The sequence below is a fragment of the Heterocephalus glaber genome, unplaced genomic scaffold (assembly GCF_053883595.1).
Source record: "Heterocephalus glaber isolate CG9 unplaced genomic scaffold, H.glaber_assembly_v1.0 deba00001610, whole genome shotgun sequence".
In the NCBI taxonomy this organism is placed as follows: domain Eukaryota; kingdom Metazoa; phylum Chordata; class Mammalia; order Rodentia; family Bathyergidae; genus Heterocephalus; species Heterocephalus glaber.
Window position 1 is genome coordinate 24,122,970 of NW_028258381.1, and position 20,048 is coordinate 24,143,017.

The window sequence follows — 20,048 nt, forward strand, 5'->3', positions numbered from 1 at the left end:
CCTATTTCTTATTTTTAATTTTTAAAACATGCTAAATAAAATATATTTTGAGTTCTTAAAAAAATTACAGTGTGTCCTCATCCACCTTACTCACTGGACCTGGCACCATATAACTTTGGGGTATTCCTCAAAGTCAAGTGACCACGAAAAGTAAATGTTTCAAACTGATTCAGGCATTGAAATAGCCAAGACATGGCAACTGAAGACACTCATGAAAGAGGACTTCCAGAACTGCTACAGAAAATGGCCAAGAATGGGGCCAGGGATTTAGCTCAGTGGTTCCAGCACCTGCCTCGTAAGCACAAGGTCCCGAGTTCGATCCCCGGTATCAAAAAAAAAAAAAAGAAAATGGCAAGAATGATGGGATATGCACGTTCAAAATGAGGGGGAATATTTTGAGGTGGATTGATGGCAATAAACCTTTTACTGTAATAAATTTTTTAAAAAATTAAACATTCACCATATTTTTTGATCACACTCCATATAGTCCATGCTGGAAATATAGCTCAGTAGTAGAGCACACGCTTAGTGTGTGTAAGGCTTGTGAGAGAGTATATTATAGTCTACTCTGTTGATTCATTAAATGCTCATCATGTCTAATAGGTTTCGCTCTGAGAATCTCTAATTCTTTTTTTTTTTTTGTACTTGGGATTGAACTCGGGACCTTGCGCTTGCGAGGCAGGCACCGGAACCACTGAGCAATCCCTGGCCCTTGCTTTGAGAACCTCAAGATTCACTTCAGTTACTTTAAGTACATGACTGTGAGAACTTCCTTGTGAGTTTTAACTTTTATTAATATGTCTCTTATTGTTCCATTAAAAATAAAATCAAAATAAAAGCAGCTCAGTAGTTCTCAGTAGCACAGGGGAAAGTCTCAGCTTTGCCTCTTTGTGGGCCTCACGGTTAGGTCGGCTGATTAACTCCTTTGTCTATAAAACAGCTTGATGGTGATAACTTAGGGTTTTGGCAGGTGGTGAGTATTGAACCCAGGGGCTCACACATGCTAAGTACATGCTCTGCCACAAAGCCCTGGTCAAACTGTGCATGGATCCTTTCAGAATGCAAAACTGTATGATCAGAGGAGCTTGGGTAGGCTGTGGGGTGGGAAGAATAACTTACCAAAGCTGTAACTTCCAGTTAGCATCCGACTGGCTGGCGGTGAGGGTGGAGAAGGGAGAGGGAGGGGAAAGAAAGGGAGAAAGAGAGTGAGTCATTGGCTTGTCCACAGACATCTGGGTCTACAGCGCTCCAGCTGCCTTCCTCCAGTCCAGGATGTCTGGAGGAGGAGGCAGCCCTGAGGCTGTGCACACTGCTGTCTGGGAGGAATCCAATGGTTTAAAAAGGCCTTCAGAGGGGCCAGGGATTTAGCTCAGTGGTTCCGGTGCCTGCCTCGCAAGCGCAGGGTCCCAAGTTTGATCCCCAGTACAAACAAAACAAAACAAAACAAAACAAAAACACATTGGGGCCAGGGATTTAGCTCAGTGGCACTGTTCCTTCCCTTGCAAGCTCAAGGTCCTGAGCTCAATCCCTGGTACCGCCAAAAGAAAAAAAAGGCCTTCAGAGCCTCCTGCACTTGGACTTTGCAGGCCTTTGCTCTTAGAGGGGTGTTGAGGACTTCTGGAGAAGACCTGGAACTTGACCCAGTCCTTTGACCCTTTGGGGGCAGTATATCACACAGTCAGAGCACTTTAGAGAAAAATTCCCATCCATGCTCAATTTTTCTAGGACTCAGGTCTTTCTCATTTCCCAGTCAGAAATCATCTAGTGTAGAACGCGCACAGCCCCTGCTGCCATTGTGGCCAGTTCCTTATGTGAAAAATAGGGCCACAGCACCCTCTCTCCTGACAGGCATGCATCACACATGGGACAGCTTCTTGGCGCCACTGCCTTTATTTATTTATTTTTTGGTACCGGGGATCGAACTCGAGTCCTTGCGCTTGCGCAGCAGGAGGCGAAACCACTGAGCTAAATTCCCGGCCCACCACCTCCTTTATGAGGTCAATGGGGACATGAATGAAGGGCGATGCATGGATGTGGACTGGAAGAGAGAAAGGCAGTGGGTGGCGATTTACCTGCGGGCCCTGGCTGGGCCTGGAAGGGGGCTTGGCCTGCAGGAGGGAGGCTTCCAAAGGCAGAAGAGCTGGGACTGCTGCCGAAGGCATCAAAGTTGGCAAAGCCCCCACGGGAAGGTGTCTGGCCTATAGGTAGAGGGAATATCAAAGTTGTACAGAGAAAATCTTCTGCATAATTACACATAATTGCATATCTACTCATTCTACAGGCCAAAGACCACTCTCAGGGAACATCTACTTGTCCAGAGCCCCCTTCAGAGGAACAGGGCAGTGCCCTGAGGCTGAGAGCCAGACTCATGTGGGGACTGGGGCACTGGAAGTCTCCAAGTTCACTCCCTGCATCTTTTTTTTTTTTTTTTTTTGGTACCGGGGATAGAACTCAGGACCTTGCGCGGCAAGCACTGGAACCACTGAGCTAAATCCCTGGCCCTCCCTGCATCTTTTACTCTGATCTATGAGGCATGTTTTTGTTAGGGCCTAGTTTTGGGGGAGAATCATGTGAAAAAAAATTTTTTCTTTCTTTTGTTTTTTGGTGAGGGAAGGGACCTGAAAAAGAAAAAGGGAAATTAGATGCTGTACAACTTTGTTCGACCCTCTGCTGCTACTGATGTCTGAGAAGAGGGCAGGGGAAATCGAACACATGATAATCCACTTCCTCCCATCTTAATCGAGAGAAAGTAACAAAAAGGCTCCTTTAGGGTTCTAAGAGGAGGGGCTAGGAGCCCCCCCACCTCCCGCTCTAATACTTTATGGCCATATGTAACGCCATACGTAATCACTGCCACATGATTCCACCCCAGGCCTCCCAGGCATGCTGCTTCCGAACAACTATCACTTCATCAGAGTGAGGAGATCAAGAGTCACAGACAACTTGGGCGCTCGAGTGACTGAATGTGTTGTGTTACTGGCCCGTGCATTGCAGGGAGGTTCTCACTGCAGTGCCTGCTTACCTGCAAAGGCTGGGAAGACAGCAAAAGATGGTGTTGCCTGCGGAGCAGCAAAGGGGTCTCCACCGATGTCAGCCAGCAGATCGGTGCTGGCTTTCTTGGCAGAGGAGAGGGGAGGAGGCTGGGAGCTCCGGGCCTGGGCTGTCCGAGCCTGAGACTGACTGACAAACTTGGAGGAGAAGAATTGCATGTGGCACTTAGAATCCCAGAGAGGACCCAGGCCCCTTGATGGCTCCCCAGGCTGCCCCAACAGACGGGCAAATGGAGAGAGCAGAGTGAGCAACTGCCCTCAACTGAGAGGCTTCCCAGGCAGAAGGTGTCTTAGCTCCTCTCCGAACTCAAATCTAATTCATCTTCTAACTATGAGATTCGACTTAAAAATATAGTGTTTAAAATTTTAAAAAATTATAGTAAGGTACATTGTCATGAATCCCCCTCAAAATGCTTTCCCTCCTTTTGAACATGCTCATCCCATCATTCCTGCCACTTTGCTTCCCGTTTGTTTTGTTTTGTTTTTTGACTGCCACTTGCTGAAGCAGCTCTGGAAGTCCTCTTTCCTAAGTGTCCTTAGTTGCACTGTTGTGGCTGCTTCAATGTCCTGAATCAATTAAAAAAGTCATTTTGACTTTAAGGAAGAGCCAAAAGTTGCATGGTCCCAGATCTAGTGAATAAGGTGGACAGGACACTCCATCAAGTTTTTACTGCTTGTCTTTCCATTGGATAGTACTTACCAGCAGCACCATTCACCACATTTTTTTTTTTCTGGTACCGGGGATCGAACTTGGGTCCTTGTGCTTGCGCAGCAGGCGGCGAAACCACTGAGCTAAATCCTCAGCCCAACATTTTTTTTTTTTTTGGTACCAGGGATCAAACTCCCACGATTTTGATCATACCTCATAAAGACACTCATGAGAGAGGACTTCCAGAACTGCTTCAGAAAGTGGCAAGATCAATAGAAGAGGGGGACTCGGGCCGGGGATTTAGCTCAGTGGTTTCGCTGCCTGCTAAGCAAGCGGAAGGACCTGACTTCGATCCCTGGTAACAAAAAAAAGAAAAAAAAAAGAAGAGGGGGATTCATTGCAATGTGTCTTTTACTGTAATAGTATAAAAAGAATTTTAAACTTTCACTTTTTTTTTTTTTGCGGTACTGGGGATCAAACTCAGGACCTTGCACTTGCAAGGAAGGCACAGTGCCACTGAGCTAAATCTCCGGCCCAGAACTGCATATTTTAGAGCACATTAGTCAAGGTAACTCTGAAATACACAGGAATACAGCGCCCGACAGTGTCCTGGGCCCTCTGTTTCCTTAGAGGGAATGGTCAGGATTGGAGCTGCTGCTGACTTCCTCACACACCATTTCCTGTCTTCCGAGGGATGCAAGGTCTGGGGTGAGAGACGCCAGCTATGGGGAACAGCAGGGCTGAGGACCAACTTCCAGCTCTTCTACTGTCGTGTGATTTAGGACAGCGGCACCTGTCTCACCCTACCTCACCCAAATCCGCACATCCATGTGCAGGGCAGGTCTGACAGGTACCTGGCTTGAGGAGGCAGCAGCATCTGTGACAGATGGCACAGGGTCCCCCAGAAGTGTCCTCTGCGGCTTCCCTTCTGGCATGGAGCCCTGGACAGGAGTGGAGACACTGCCTTTGGTATAAGCGGGTCCCTTGACTTGGTCTGGGGGGACGTACCTTTGAGAAAGAATAGGCAGGCTGTAAAGAGGGCAGAAACCTTGGCCCGTGCTCAGATAAGGCTCTTGGGAAAACACAGGTTACAGAGGTCAAAGTCCTTTCTCATATTTCCTTTACAGATTCTCTATTTATTTATTTATTTATTTTTGGTACCAGGGATCGAACTTGGGTCCTTCCACTTGCACAGCAGGCGGCAAAACCACTGAGCTAAATCCCCGGCCCCAGATTCTCTCTTTAGGAGTAAGGGAATTTAGCAACTTTGAAAGTTCTGCCTTTCTTGGGACTGGAGTGTAGCTCAGTGGTACAATGCCTGCCTAGCACGCATGAGGCCCTGGGTCTAATCCCCAGTACTGCGCAAAAAAAGAAAAAAAAAGAAAAAAAAGAAAGAACATTCTGTCTTTGTTGAGCGTGCTCTCAAACATCTTGTTCATCCCCTACCCCAGCACTGGGGATCGAACTCAGGACCTTGTGCTTGCAATGCAGGTTCGACACCACTGAGCTAAATCTCAGCCCTTCTTGTTCATTTTTTCTGCAGGAATGTTCAGTTTGCTCTGGGTTGCTCCTGACTTCCTCCTGTTTTGACATTTTAAACCACTGGGTTTCATATCCAATGATGTTGAGTCCTATTTTCCAACTTGTTGTCAAGGTGCCCCTTTTCACTTCCTGGGTATTTCTTCTTCAGTCCTTCTCAGTCCACAGAGAAGGTGTCTGCCTCTCATTCTCTTAGTGCTCACAGACTGTCCTGTCTCCCAGGTCCTGCAACTTCTGATAAGATTGCCTTCCACAGCTGATAAGATCCCTGTAATCCTTTCACCATGGGAGGCTGAGGCAGAAGGATCCTAAGTTCATGCTCAGCTTGGGCAATTTAGCAAGACTTTGTCTAAAAATAAAAAATAGGAAAAGGGGGGAGTGCCCTGGGAATGTAGCTCAGTGAGGAGTCCCTGGGTTCGATCCTAAGAACCACATGAAAAAAGAACTCTTCCCACTATGGTATATGTAGTCCCTATCCAGGAAACATCTTAATTCTGACACATGATGATGAGATTCAAAAGCATGTTTGTTTTTGAGACAGAGTCTTGCTCTGTAATTCAGGCTGGCCTTGAACTCACAGTGATCCTCCTGCTGATCAAAAACATGGTTTTATCAATGTCAATTTCCTTGTTTTCTGTGTTGTCTTCCCCACTTTAAAGTCACCCCCAGCCCCAACAGATATATGCCCCAAAGACCAAACAACTGGAGAGAAAACCTGGAGACAGAAAGCGAAGGAGAATGGAACTGCTGTTTTCTTCATCAGGAAAATAGAAAACCATGAATAAAATGATGGGCTCAATGGATAAGGCTATAGGTCATGTGCATTCAGCCATCTCTTCCCATATATGAGATCAGTTGAGCTATAAAAACTACCCCCACTCCCATAAGCCTCTCTCCCCACTCCAATCTACAGTCTTTCCAAAAGCTGCAGAGTTAGCAGCTGAGAACACACTGTTTTTTCAGGTTGATTATTCTGAAGTCAGAAATTAGCCCTGATTGAATCTGAGTGGAACAGATTCAACCCAAGCCCAGCCTATGAGAAATGCCCACACCCCTTGGAAACCAGACCGTCAGAGGAAGCATGTGTTGGACACATGTCTCCACAGCAATCTCTTTCTTCTTCCTTACCATCTTTTCTTTTCATATTTTTCCTGGAGAAACTCCTTCACCTTCTGGGGATCCCTGGAATCTGGTATTAAAGATGTCCGAGCATCAAAAAGACCTAGCCAGATCTTCCTGCAGACCTGAAGGAACAGAACCAGGTGACAGAGGAGCTGGAGCAGAAAGCATGAAATATGAAATATGAATGAATATATCATTCCTCAATATACCACTTTCAATGTTTCCATCAATAGATTTATTGAACTTGAACACAGTGCTAGGATCTGGATATATGAGGTATGATAAAAAATATGGTAAATGTTTAACTTTTAAAAAAATGTATTACAGTAAAAGACACATTGTCATCAATCTCCCTCAAAATACTCCTCCTCACTTTGAACACATCCCTTTGTTCTTCCCACTTTCTGAAGCAGTTCTGGAATCCTCTTTTGTGAGTGTCTGTAGTTGTACAGTTGTGGCTGCATTTATGCCCTAAATCAATTAAAAAATGTCTCCCATCCACGGTCATTTTGACTCTGGGGAAGAGCCAGAAGTCACACAGTGCCAGATGGAGTGAACAAGGTAATGTGGACACTCTGTCATGTTTTTATAAGACTCTCTTCCCATTGGATGGCACTGAACAGCCGCATTCACTGGATTTTTATCACACTGCATAAAAACATGAATGAGGATTTGCAGAACTGCTTCAGAAAGTGGCCAGAACGATGGGATAGAAGTGAGGGGGCATTCTGAGGGGGATCATGGCAATGTTTCTTTCACTGTAATAAATTTTAAAAATTGAAACATTTGCTGTATATTTTGATTGCCCCTGGTACCTACAAATCAGACTCCCATCCTCACAGAGTTGCTAATCTAATGGGGTGTCTGTGCTGTAGACAAGTAAAGATAAATTTATAATTACACATGATTATCCATAGTGAAAAAGGAAAGCACAGAGCCATGAGAATTAAAGAACTAGGTTTGGATGGGGATGAGGTCAAGGACAATTTTCTGAGCCGCTGATTTTACCCTGTAAGTAACCCATTCATCTGTAAGCTAAAAGTACTGCTCACACCAAGGGCAGTAACTCCCAATCAGCAGATTTAGCTAGGGAAGGGTTTTAACTGACTTGCAAGTAAATGACATGGATTTAAGTACACGTAATCAAGGCTCAAGGGAGCGGAGCTCTCCCCAGCTCTAGTCCAGGGGTGGGCCCAGGTGTCTCTGAATACAATCAGCACACACTTCTAACCAGTTCCCTGAGTGCCTAGGGGCCACCCTACAAAGATGTTTCTCCTTCTGTTGATCCCTCATAAAGGGGTATAGACAAACCACATTTTTTTTTTTTTTTTTTTTTTTTGGTGCCGGGGATTGAACTCAGGACCCTGTGCTTACAAAGCAGGCGGTGGAACCACTGAGCTAAATCCCCAGCCCGACAAACCACATTTGTATAACTAAGGTTCTGTAGGTAAATACTCAAATACACATTGGTAAGAAATCTCATCTACTGGCTGGCTGTGGTGGTGTACATGTGATACCTGAAGCAGGAGAATCACAAGTTCAAGAGCTGCCTGAGAAACTTAGTGAGACTCTGTCTCGAAATAAAAAAATAAAAAAGAACTGGGGATATAGCTTAGTGCAAAGCCCCTGAGTTCAATCCAAAAAACGAAACAGAAAAATCTCATATACTAAAAAATTAAGAGAAACTCAACCCCAAAAGGAAACTGTGGGGTTTTCTATGATACTGAGGCAAAGCTCCACTGGCAGGCAGGGCAACGGCAGCTTTCTGACGGCCCCCTGAGGGGCAGCTCACCTCATTTCCACGAGACTGCAGGAATACTACCTCAGGCTCTGTGAAAGTTGTCATGGATATGGACTTGACGCGATGAGGGGGGTTCAGGCCTCTCCTGTGGGAGGGAGACAGGAAGCAAGAGAAGCATGAGGGGGGTTCAGGCCTCTCCTGTGGGAGGGAGACAGGAAGCAAGAGAAGCACACACGGTTAGTGAGGCAGGTCTAACTTACAGGAGGAGGGAGAGGGAGAAAGAGTAAAACAGTGCACAGGCCAGGCTGGAAGGAAAGACCACCGCCCAGGGCTGGGCTGGAGCTCAGTTCAGTGGCAGAGCACTTGCTCAGTGTGCGCAAGGCCCTGGGTTCCATCCTCGGCACCGTGAGCTACTTCCTAATTCCGGGAAAGACGGGGAAACACAGAGGCTTTGGAGCTTCCCGTGAGAGACAGGAAGAGAGCCACAGACTGCAGTGCTGCTCATCCTGGGGAGGGAAGGCACAGCCTGCCCTCCAGAAGCCTCCTCTATGCTGGCTCGGATCCCAGCAGGCCCTGTGTTCACGTGCAGGCCAAGGGGCTACTTCTGGCCCCTCAGACGTGCGCCCCATTTCCTGATAAGTCATTGTTTCAGACCTGTAGCATATCCCGAGGTCCCAAAGCCACAAAAACATAAATTTCTCAAGTATAAGGGAAGGGAAAAATGAAGGCCCAAAAGGATTCCTGATAACACTAACAAAGGCAGGAGGTGCGGACCAAAAACAGAATCCTAAGGCAGTCGCTTCTCCTCTTGTCTCCTCAAAAGGATGGAGTGGTGGGGTTCAGAGAGGATGGAGGGAGATCCCCTTCTTTCAGTAAATCATCTTTTTTCCTTTTTTTTTTTCTTTTCGGTACTAGGGATTAAACCCAGGGCCTTCCCACTGAGTGACATCACCAGTCCTTTTTTATTCTGAGACAGGGTTTCACAACATCACTAAATTGCCCAGATTGGGCTGGAATTTATGACCCTCCTGGCTCAGCCTCCTAGGAACCCAGGATTACAGGCGTACACTACCACGCCCAGCTAAGAAGTCATCTTTAAGAAAAGAAATGTTCCAGGCTTTCTTTTTTTTTTTTATGCATAGATCTTTCAATAAAGCAGGAAGAACTCAAGTTCAACCATGAGCCATGAGGAGGCCTGGGCCAGGAATACAGATCCTGTCACGATGCTTTTGTGCCTGTTCTGAATGTTCTGTTACCTCTGTGGGAGCCCAGTTCTGCCCACAGGAAGCCGGTGGGGACAAGGGCAGAAAAGAAGGCTTCCCTGCCTCCACTCACTGGTCTCTGGAGCCTCCATCCTAACAGGGGAACCCAGGGCTAAACCTGGCGGGGCTGCAGCAATTTTCATTTCTTACACCTTAAGGTCTACAGCAACTGCCCTTCTATTATAACCGGCCAAACCTAAATGTTACGGCTTGTGTCTAGATGTCCCCACAGGGCCGGGTATTTAGCTCAGTGGTTCTGCTGCCTCCCTCGCAAGCATAAGGACCCAAGTTCGATCCCCAGTACCAAAAAAAAAAATCATTCTAGATGTCCCCACAAAGCATCATGCGGTCATAGGTTGGGCTTTTTCAGAGGTGGCTGGATCTAGAGTTGTGACACTGGAATTGATTCAAGGGCACCAGGATTAAAGGTGTGAATGCTACCTGCCCTAAGTAGCTTGGATTAGATAAAAGGGGTAGAAAGACCTGTTAAGGTCCCTTGTTGCTTTTGTTACCTTGTGGGCACTATGAACTGTTTCTCCTCTGTGATTCCTCTTTGCCAAGCCACCCTGCCTTGGAACCAGCTGATTATGGACTAAAATCTCTAAAACCTTTTGGGTAAATACACCCTTTTCCCTTTAACTTTGGGTGCTGGGTATTTTGTCTCAGCAACAAGAGAAAAGTAACCAAGCCACTAAATAAATAAATTAGAGAAGATCACAGGCATATATGCAAGGAAGATAATCTCAGCTGATGAGGCCTCTTTGGACTTTTAAAAACTGCACAAGTCTGGATGTTAAAATTATAGCCAGCCCTTCATATCCATGAGATCTGCAGCCATGGAGTCACCCGTGGATTGAAAATATCTGGGGGAAAACTGCATCTGTGCTGAACATGTACAGACTTTTTTCCCTGTCACGATTCCCTAAGAACCACTAGTTACATAGGGAGCATTTACATTATAAATAGCCTGGAGAGCATTTGAAGTGTATAGGAGGAGCCTGGTGCGGTGCTGCATGTTTATAATCCCAGCAGTCTGGGAGGCTGAGGCAGGAAGATCACAAGTTCAAGCCCACCCTGGGCAACTTAGTGAGACTTTGTTTTAAAATAAAAAATAAAAAAGGGCTGGGAATTTAGCTCAGTGGTTTCACCGCCTGCTGCGCAAGCGCAAGGACCCAAGTTCGATCCCTGGTACCAAAAAAAAAAAAAAAAGGGCTGGGGATGTTGCTCAATGTCAAGGCCGTGGGTTCAATCTCCAGTACTGCCAAAAAAACCCCAAACCAAACAAAACAAAAGGATGTGTGAAGAAAATACCACACCATTTTTATATAAAGGACTTGGCCATTGTGGATTTGGGGCAGGGGTTGCAGAACCAATCCCCTCAAAGATACCCAGGGATGACTGAGTCTGGAATAGGATCTTGGCTGATGTCCTCAGGAAAACAAAGGGGGAACAAAGAGATGATATTTTCCAAACCGAAATCCTAAAAATCCAGAAAGAAGTCACATACTCATTCACACTCATTCACGCGCACAGGTGCACATGCAGAACAAAGGTGCTTGTGTCAGGTCTGGAGAACAGCAGTGCACATGTCGGTGTAAGTGAAGGCAGAGGGGTGGGGACGGATGACACAGTGCCAGTGAACAGCCACTCTCTGGGATGATAAATTAGTCAGTAAGGGAATCTAACAAAGGATGGGACCGGGAAGGCTCCAGTTAAGGTCCTTTTGAACAATTCTGTTGCTAGACTTTTCAGTGAAAGGTCTCGGGATGCCCTTAGAAAAGACAAGCAACATCAGAGAGGTCTGATGCCCTATGGGAAGCTCAAAGCAGGGAAACAAAAACAAGGCTTTGGCCCTCCATATCAAACAATAGCTCTTAAATACCACAGGCCCTGAACTTCCCAGATAGTCCAGTTTTCTCTCCCAAGGCTTGTCTGGCTAATGGCCCGGTTAGGTTTCCCTTTAATTCCAGCCTGCTCTTACACTCTTTCCGTTGCTCTTTGTCACCGCAACCCGAGGTCTTCCCCTCTCTAATGCCAAGGCCTCCCTGAAGCCTGCTCAGAGTCGCCTCACTGTCCCTACCATCTTGGTCCTGTCCTTCACCACCTTCTACTAAATATGTACTTTGCCAAACAAGAGACCTCATGGGAGGCACTTCTGGGGATGCAGAAATGACAGGACCTCATCTCTGACTGCAGGGGCTGAAGAGGAGAACCTCTGAAGCCCACACAGGGCACTTCTCCCTCCGCATGAGAGGTCATTCTGGCTGACACTGACAGATCAAGAAGAACCTGGCTCCAGGATGCAGCAGCCAGGAAGGAAGAGCAGCGGTCACAGGAATGGCAAAACCTGTTCTGTTTACGTTAGAAAAACAGATCCTAAGCCTATGGCAAGAAGGTCATTGACATTTCCTGAAAGGACAGGAGGAACTGTTAGCGAAGTGTAAACAGGGAGGCGCTTCCTTCTTAGGAGGGGGGAACCTCACCCAGACATCAATCAAAAGGGGCCACTAGAACAACAGCTTCTTACGACTTGACTGGAGGCTTTTTCTGAGGGGGAGAAGATGACAGGGCGAAGGGAAGGCAGAGAAAGTAAGAAGTGATTTAAATGCCCTGGGCCAAATGAATCTGATAGAACAGGATGTTTCCACAGCACAGTACAAACAGCCTTGCTCTGACCTTGGTATCTGTAGGCTGGATTATGTATAACCAGAGCCATGGTCTGGGGGCAGGGAGGATTCTGACAAGGCAACACACTGCAACCCAGAAAGAGGGCCTAGTTGCAGGGCCTGTGAGTCAGACTATTGCTTTCTGAATCATAAGGACGCCACTGCTGGCAGAGAGAAGCAATTTAGAAACCAGCCAGCCCCTGCAGCAGCTGACAGCAAATGGTCTAGGTGTGTAGCGCTTCGTGGGTACACCAGGGTCACGCTGAGGGCCAGAGGTGAGTCACTGGCCTGGAATTCAACAGACCCAACCCTTGGACGTGCACCTCGTGTCCCCAACACAACTGCCAGTTTCTTCCCAAAAGAAAGTCAGAGGGAGGCACTGCCCTTCAGTTATCACAACAAATCCATTCTGTCACTCAGGAGGTGCTAGGGAAATAAGGGATAAATGTATTTGCCCAGAATAGAGTAAGTTTTTCCATTCAAAACCTAGTGCGTTACTAGGACTCAGGCCTAAAACCAGTCAGTTCCTTTTTATCTCCTTTCGTTTCTTTTTCACTGGCCACCTAACAGCACTTGCAGTACTATACTGTGAAATACTGGCCCAGTGCAGCCTGATTCTTTTTCCCCCTCCCTCTTGGTTCTATTAATCACACAACTATGTCCACAAATACCACACCTTTTGTTTTTCTGTGGTCATCACCCTCAAGCTGGCCTATATTTTGCTTCTACCTGGCTTCATAAAAACATCAAACCTGCTCAGCTGCTCAGATAAGAAGGTTCTGCCAGGTCAACAGTGGAAAAAAACCAGTTACACCCAGCATCCAAGTTCTTTGATTTGTGCCAAATTTGAACTTGGGAGTTCTTCGCCTCTAAATATGTGTGCTCAGATTCCTACACCCTAGATTGCTTCTTTGCATCTGGGTTCCTACTCCTGGGCCTCTGAGGGAGGACAGCTCATCACTTTCACTCACTCTTTTCTTGGGCTCAAACTACTTTCAATAGTCCCAAAGAGGAAGAAGGCTCTCCTAATGCCCTGCCCCCAGGCCAATTTCACTAATTTCAGGAAACCTCTTCCTTATCTAAATTCTGCTTCAACTCATTTCCTTTGTTCTTCAGAAGTAATGCTAAACAACTTCCTACTGTGCAGAGCTAGGTAGGGGCCAGCTAGCATTACCAGATACTTTCCTTTCAGGCTCAACCTCAATCCTTTCGAATTTTTTCCCTTCGCTCCTTTTTCATCTCCTTCTGGTAACTGCTTACTTCTTTAGGGCAGACTGTCTAGTCCACCTGCGACCAGCAGAGAATGTGAAAGTGGGGGCAGGTGGCGAGGGAGTGATGCGACTACACAGGGACAAGGTACACGTTCACCTCTCCAAGCTGGACAGATGGGGGGGCCGGGCATTTAGCTCAGTGGTTTCGCCGCCTGCTGCACAAGCGCAAGGACCCAAGTTTGATCCCTGGTACCAAAAAAAACAAAACAAAAAACAAAAAAACCCAAGCTGGACAGATGGGAAAGTACTGAATTAGTGAACAACACGTGACATTCTTTCCTTCCAGGGAGATGAAACTACTTCAATGAGGAACCACTACTAACCAGCCAGACAGGGAAACTAAGGCACATGTCGTGTAGGAACTTGTCACAAATGGAGAGCTGTCAAATACATCTCTTGACACCCAGCCTAGAGCTCTGCCCACCTTCAGTCTGACTCCAGTTCTCACAGTAAAGCTGGACAGAAGTAGAAGAGACAAATATATAGCTGGGTATGCTGGCGGATGCCTGAAATCCCAGCTACTTGGGAAGCTGAGGCAGGAGGTGCATATGTTGCAAGCAAGCCTAGGCAACCTAGTGAGACTCAGTCTCAAAACTTATAAAAGAGCTGAGTGTGGTGGCGTATGCCTGTAATCCCAGCACTCAGGAGACAGAGGCAGGAGGCTCACCATGAGCCCAAGGCCAGCCTGGGCTACACACCGAGTTCATGGCCAGCCTAAACTACAAAGGGAGACTGTCTCAAAAATCAAAAAACAAACAAAGACAAAAACTTAAAGAGCTGAGGATACAGCTCAGTGCTTCCTGGGTTCAATCCCCAGTACTGGGGGGCAGGGAGAGGAGGGGAAGGAGGAAGAGGAGAAAAAGGAGGAGGAAGAAGAGAATGAGGAGGAGAAGATAAATATCCATCATCAAGACCTAAAGGATTAAAGAAGGACCCAAACAGCTAAGCCATAGAAGCTTGTCATATTTTGCTGAAAAAATTCAGTGTCAAAAGTGCCCATCCCTGATGTCAATGAGACCTCAGATTTTGACGTCCATTTTCTTTCTAAACAGTGGGTTTATCCACAAAGCCATTCAGGCAAACAGAAAGAGAAGAAAGAACATTTAAGGCATCACTTTGAAAATAGATCCTTTTTAGTGGCTTGCTCCTTTCTTTTCTTTTCTTTCTCTCTTCTCTCTCTCTCTCTCTCTCTCTCTCTCTCTCTCTCTCTCTCTCTCTCTCTCTCTCTCTCTCTCGGCCACTGAACCCAGGGCCTTTTACTGAGCTACAACCCCAGCCTTTTTAAATTTTTAGACAGGGTCTTGCTAAGTTTCTCAGGCTGGGCTCAAATTTGCAATCCTCCTGTCTCAGCCTCCCACAGTGCTGGGATTTATAGATGTGCACCACCATGTCCAGCATTTAGGGGAAATTTTTTACCTCATCTAAAGCATTAAATGGCAGGTTCACCCTCCAGTAGCAGAGTCAGAACTATAACTAGATATACAAACATATGTATATGTTAGGGAAATTAAAAGGATTCAAATCCAGGTTAAGGAAATTAGGTATTGGAAGAAAACCAAATTAGTAAAACTAGGTCAAATTTGGGACCTACAATTGTGGCAGCACATATGTAAATTTAGAAACGGCACAAACTAGCAGCCTCTCTCTCAGGGCCTCACACCAATGCTATAACTTTGTGCTATAGCTGAGAAAACATTTCTCATTAAAGAAGGGAGAGGAAGAATGAACTCATGCATACAAGGATGAAGGCATAATCACACCCACCCACCAATTTTAGAATGTAAATTTGTCTTCAGATCTTAGGAAGCTCAACTTTGGCTGTGATAGTCAATTTTGATACACCAGCCAATCCAGCCAGCTGGGAGCCCTGGCAGCTCTGTGCTGCCCCGAGAAGCCTCCCTCCCCCAAGGGAGACACAGATTTGGAACACAGTCATCAGAAAACTGGCCTTTAAAAAAAAAAACAATCCTGCTGTCTCCTTTCTCTGGCTAAGAATGCCATTTCCAAATTTTCCCTCAATATGTTCTTAATTTTTTAAGGTACTAGAGATTGAACTCAGACCGTCACAATGAGCTACATTACTAGCCCTTAAAAAATTTTTTTTGTTTTATTTTGACAAAGGGTCTCACTAAGTCACTAAGTTGCCCCAGGCTAGGCACAAACTTGTGACCCTCCTGCCTCAGCCTCCCAGAGCACTATAGGTGCTCTTCCACACCCAGCTATTATGCTTCTTATTTTAACAAAGAATATTTCTTCTCTTTGCTTCACACCTCAATATGAGCTCCCATCATTGTCTAATCCATACTGAACTGAACCTTCACTTTATAGCACCTAGCACTACATACAATCATGTAAAGAAGGACTTACAGTGGACCCTCAAGTTATGACCAGCCTGACATACGAACAATTTGGGTTAATTAGGTTAATGGAAGATTCATCTGCCTCTTGTTATCTACAGTGTGTACCCAGGTAAACATCCAGATCTCAGCTATATTGACTTACAACCAACTTGAGTTACAACCAGCCGTCAGGAACCAATCGAGTTTGTAAGTCAAGGGTCCACTGTATTCACCGTCCATGGCAACTGCTAGCAGGAAAGCTTCATGAAGATGGGGACTTTGTCACCACCATATCTCCAGTATCTGAAATAGTGTTTCAAAAACCAAAACAAACTAAAACAAAACAAAAAGCTAGGCATGGTGGTGCATACCTATAATCCCAGCACTTGGGAGGCTGAGGTAGGAAGATCACCATGAGTTGAGGCCAGCTTGGGCTACACAGTGACTTCAAACCAGGCTGTACTACAAAACAAGACCCTGTCTCTAAAAAATAAAAAAAAATCAAACCAAACCAAAAGAAAACAGTGTTTTAGGTTCTCGGGGTACTCAATAAATATTTGTTGACTAACTGAATGAATAAAAGTGTAGGCTGTTGCCCTACCACAATTTTTACTTCCTACCACCACAAAAGCCTAATTTATGAGCAACCAAGTGGGTGGACCAAAGATGCTACCTGGTCTATGCGCCACAAGGAAGCCATGGCTCTCTGTTGTTGGCTGGACTGTTTTTTTTTTTTTTGGTACTGGGGATCCAACTCGGGTCCTTGAGCTTGTGCAGCAGGCAGCAAAACCACTGAGCTAAATCCCTGGCCCTTGGCTGGACTGCTGGTGACCTCTCCTCACCTGGCACAGTGAGAATCATTCCCTGCCAGGAAGTCTGCCTGGGGCCCACCTGCCAGCTTCTAACCCTTCCCACAGTAAGGAGCCAAGCAATACTTTAAGACCCTTTTAAATGGTTTATTATATGCCTCGCCCTAGGCCACACTGGCAGTCTCAGCCAGGCAAACTCCAGCTTTCTCGGAGTTTCTCCTGTTATTTCGCTCCTTCTAACCTCAATATGCCTTCAGTTCAGTTTCATTCATTGGCTTGGACTTTTTTCCCCCTTTGGTACTGAGGAAGCCCCCCACCCTTAAATTTTGAGACAGGATCTCACTATGTCACTAAATTCCCCAGGCTGGGCTTGAATTTGTGATCCTCCTGCCTCAGTCTCCCAGAGTGAAGTGCTGAGATTACTGGCACGTGCTACCATGCTCCGTTTTGGTCTAGCCTCTTGCTCCTTCACTCTGCTCTTATTTCCTGCTTGCAAAGGGTTGCCCTTGCATCTCATTTCCTACCCACCAAAATATGTTCCCTAGAGTCTACCACCTTGAGAATCATACCCTTGGTGATTCTTATAATGCTTTACCAAAATATTAGCCGAAAACGCCTTTTCTAGAATTTCCTGAAACCATAAAAGGGCTGATAGAGTCTTCTTACTTGGTTGGATTGGAATGTAAGTTCCTAAGGAGCTAAGCTCCACTCAGTTTGCCAACTTGAGGAAAATACACCCTAGAGAGAGCCAGTCCTCTTGCAGTCCCTCACCTGTTAAACTATCAATCCCTAGGCCGTGGCCACCAGATCTGGGTGTCTGACCTTTCCCTGGTGAGATGACAATAGCGAAACCAACCACAGGGGTAAAGGGGTTATGGTTCTGCAAACTATTGAGTGAGATATATATATATATATATATGTATGTATGTATTTTTTTTCCTTCTCTTTTTGGTACAGGGATTGAACTCAGGACCTTTCGCCTGCAAGGTAGGCGCGGTGCCACTGAGCTAAATCCCCAGCCCTGTAGAGTGATATTTAATGATCTGACTTTACCAGTAAAAGAAATCAGGATTTTAATGTGGCCCAGATCCCTTGACTTTCCTTCCGTCCTGACTGAGGGATATTCATTATAGAAAAATTATTTGTAGGATACTTTAAACCAGGATCTAGAAAACAATGAGAATGATGTCGCACTTCCCATTTATTCAGTTTTATCTTTCATGCCATCACTGCTAACTCTGGGAATGAATTAACACCATTTTCTGACATTTTCAGCCTAGGACCAGTGTTGCTAGCTGGATCATCAATGCTATTGCTCCACTTCTCTTTACTTCTCCTCAGACACTACAATAAGATCTTCCTTTTCATAACAGCATCTTCAGGAAACTGTTGTTTTCTTTTTTACCTACACTGTAAGTACTCCTAAAACTTGTTCCTCCTCTTGTTGTCTTAAGTCTCCGTCTTATGACACACAAGCTTTCCCTGTTTGGGTTCCAAATCATTGTCCCAAGAGTTAGATCAAAATCAGCTTCATCCTCAAAACATATGAGTGAGGTTGATCAGAACATAGAAATTTGACATAGAAGATAAAAACAGGGTGGAAAAATAGTTCTAAGCTGTATCTAAGGAGACCTGGATCTTCATTTCTGGTCTGCCATGATCATAACTAATATCAAAGAGCAAATGCTGAAAGCAAGCCCCATCTGGCACTGGATAAGTTGCTACACCTCTCTTTACTTCTGTTCTCCCATCTGTCATACAAAAACAATACAGCTTGTTTATTGCTTCCTACAGGTTTATGGTCGAGGAAAGCTTTCCTTGCTAAAAAATAAAATAGTCTATTAAGATAGAATTAAAACCCAGGTAAAATAAATTCATTATCAAACATAAAAACCAGCGATCTACGGCCAGTATCAGATGTTAGTCATGCATCTAATCAAATAATTCCCTAAAGGGGAGATTACTGTATGACTAGAAATCTGGGCTTGAACTGTAGCTCTCAAGTAGCTCTGGCATGACCAAATTCTGTGTAAGTACCAAGGGTAGCACTGCAGGCTATACAGCAAAGCCCCCTTTCCTCAATTTAGAAAGTTTATTGGATGCTACCGCCTTGATCTACGGTAGCCATGGCAACAAGCAACAAGGCGCTTAAAGGTACAAATGAATACACTTAAGAACCGCTCATCCAGATCCCCACACCTTTGGAAAAGTTCCACTCTTCACCAGGATAACCCAATCGTTCTCAACTCCCCTTATCTTTCGTAACCAGCCTACCCCGAGGCTAGCATTCCAAAGCCCTGCAAGATAAGGCTCTGCACCTGAACCCTGGACCACACCACTATCTCTAGCTGTCAACCTGGGTTAACTCACCTATTTTCAGTTGGCTTCTGCAGCTCACACTCCAGGAGGGGCACAAGCCAGAAAGAAGAAAGATCTTTCTTTGTTTTGAGCCCAGCTTTCCCTATCTCTTTCCTTTTTGGTTTTCACCTACTTGAAGTTCCCTTTAAAGGTACATGTCATTTTCTGGCCCTTTAATTCCCCCCCCCCCCCCGCGCGCCCTTCCCTTCAATTCTCCACACTTTGTCCCTCCCCACCTGCAGTTCCCCTGGCTTCCCTTGGGAGTTTCTCTCGGCTCTCCGGGCGTCCTTCCTCAGCCCCCACCCTTGCCTCCGCCACGCGACTCGCAACGCGAGCCTGGTCTTCTCGCCCCTGCGCCTCCCCTCCCCTGCGGCAGCTGACCCTCTCTCGCCCCACGTCCGGCCTGATCCCGGTCTCCCCGATCGCCCTGGCCCCGCGATCCCCTACGCCAGCTATCTGGCCTTCCTTCACCGTCCTCCCCCCTTCCCCTCCCCCGGCGCCGGTCCACTCACAGGAGGCCGGAGCAGGTGGTGCACACGAAGCTGCCCACGGTGATATCCACGTAGGTGACCCCGCGCTGGGCGCATTCGAAGCAGTGGCGGTTCCCGGCCTGGCTGCAGCCGCCCAGCTCCCGCACCCGGCGGCACCACACCTCCGAGGCCGCCTCCGCCTCCGCCTTTCCTCCGCCAACCCCGCCACCAGGACCTGGACCCTTTTTGGCCGCCATCACCATCGTTGTCCACACCCCGCGACCTCCTCCCGGCTAGACCAGCAACCGCTCCTTCAACCACTGCCGCCTTCCCGCCTCCGCCGCCTTCGCACGCCGGGCAACCCTGACAGAGAAGCTAGGAAGCCGGCAGCGTCGGCTCCAGACTCAGCCGCCCCTGCCTCGTCTGTCCTGAACGCTGATTGGTTAGCCTTCTCCCACCTCCTCGCTCTGAATGGCCCAACCTGGGACCGCCTCCGGGTGCCGGAGCCGCCAACGCCACGCCCCACTGCCTTCAGGCCTCGAGCCTCTCTCATTGGCCCGAAGCGACCTTGTCTGTGCGTGCCTTCTCTCTGTCCCCGCCTCCTCTCGCCACTGTTTCCACTAAGGCCCGCCTCCCAGTTTCGATTGGTGACTTCTAGGCACTGGAGCTCCTACGCTAATTCTCATTGGCTGTCGAGGTTGTAAAGTTAGCGCGCCAGACAGAGGCGGGGTCCTGAGCGTGGACAGCTCTAGTCCTACAAAAGTAAAGATAA

The 20,048-nt window shown here is 46.7% G+C and overlaps 1 protein-coding gene across 5 annotated transcripts in view; it reads right to left on the bottom strand.

Moving 5' to 3' along the window:
* The window catches only part of Agfg2 (ArfGAP with FG repeats 2), a 29,632-nt gene extending 9,888 nt beyond the window's left edge, over positions 1-19,744 (bottom strand). For 4 of the 5 annotated variants that reach the window (XM_087196367.1, XM_087196365.1, XM_087196366.1 and 1 more), the window contains exons 1-7: positions 19,319-19,744; positions 8,153-8,246; positions 6,367-6,482; positions 4,554-4,707; positions 3,023-3,188; positions 2,073-2,198; positions 1,120-1,152 (exon numbers count right to left, since the gene is read on the bottom strand). In XM_087196367.1, coding sequence (XP_087052493.1) covers positions 1,120-1,152; positions 2,073-2,198; positions 3,023-3,188; positions 4,554-4,707; positions 6,367-6,482; positions 8,153-8,246; positions 19,319-19,539 — 910 coding nt within the window. In that variant the 5' untranslated portion in view covers positions 19,540-19,744. Of the gene's footprint in view, positions 1-1,119; positions 1,153-2,072; positions 2,199-3,022; positions 3,189-4,553; positions 4,708-6,366; positions 6,483-8,152; positions 8,247-8,361; positions 10,079-19,318 lie in introns of those variants that run through there. The other variant, XM_087196368.1, reaches the window with a different exon arrangement.
* Between the last annotated feature and the right edge of the window lie 304 nt (positions 19,745-20,048).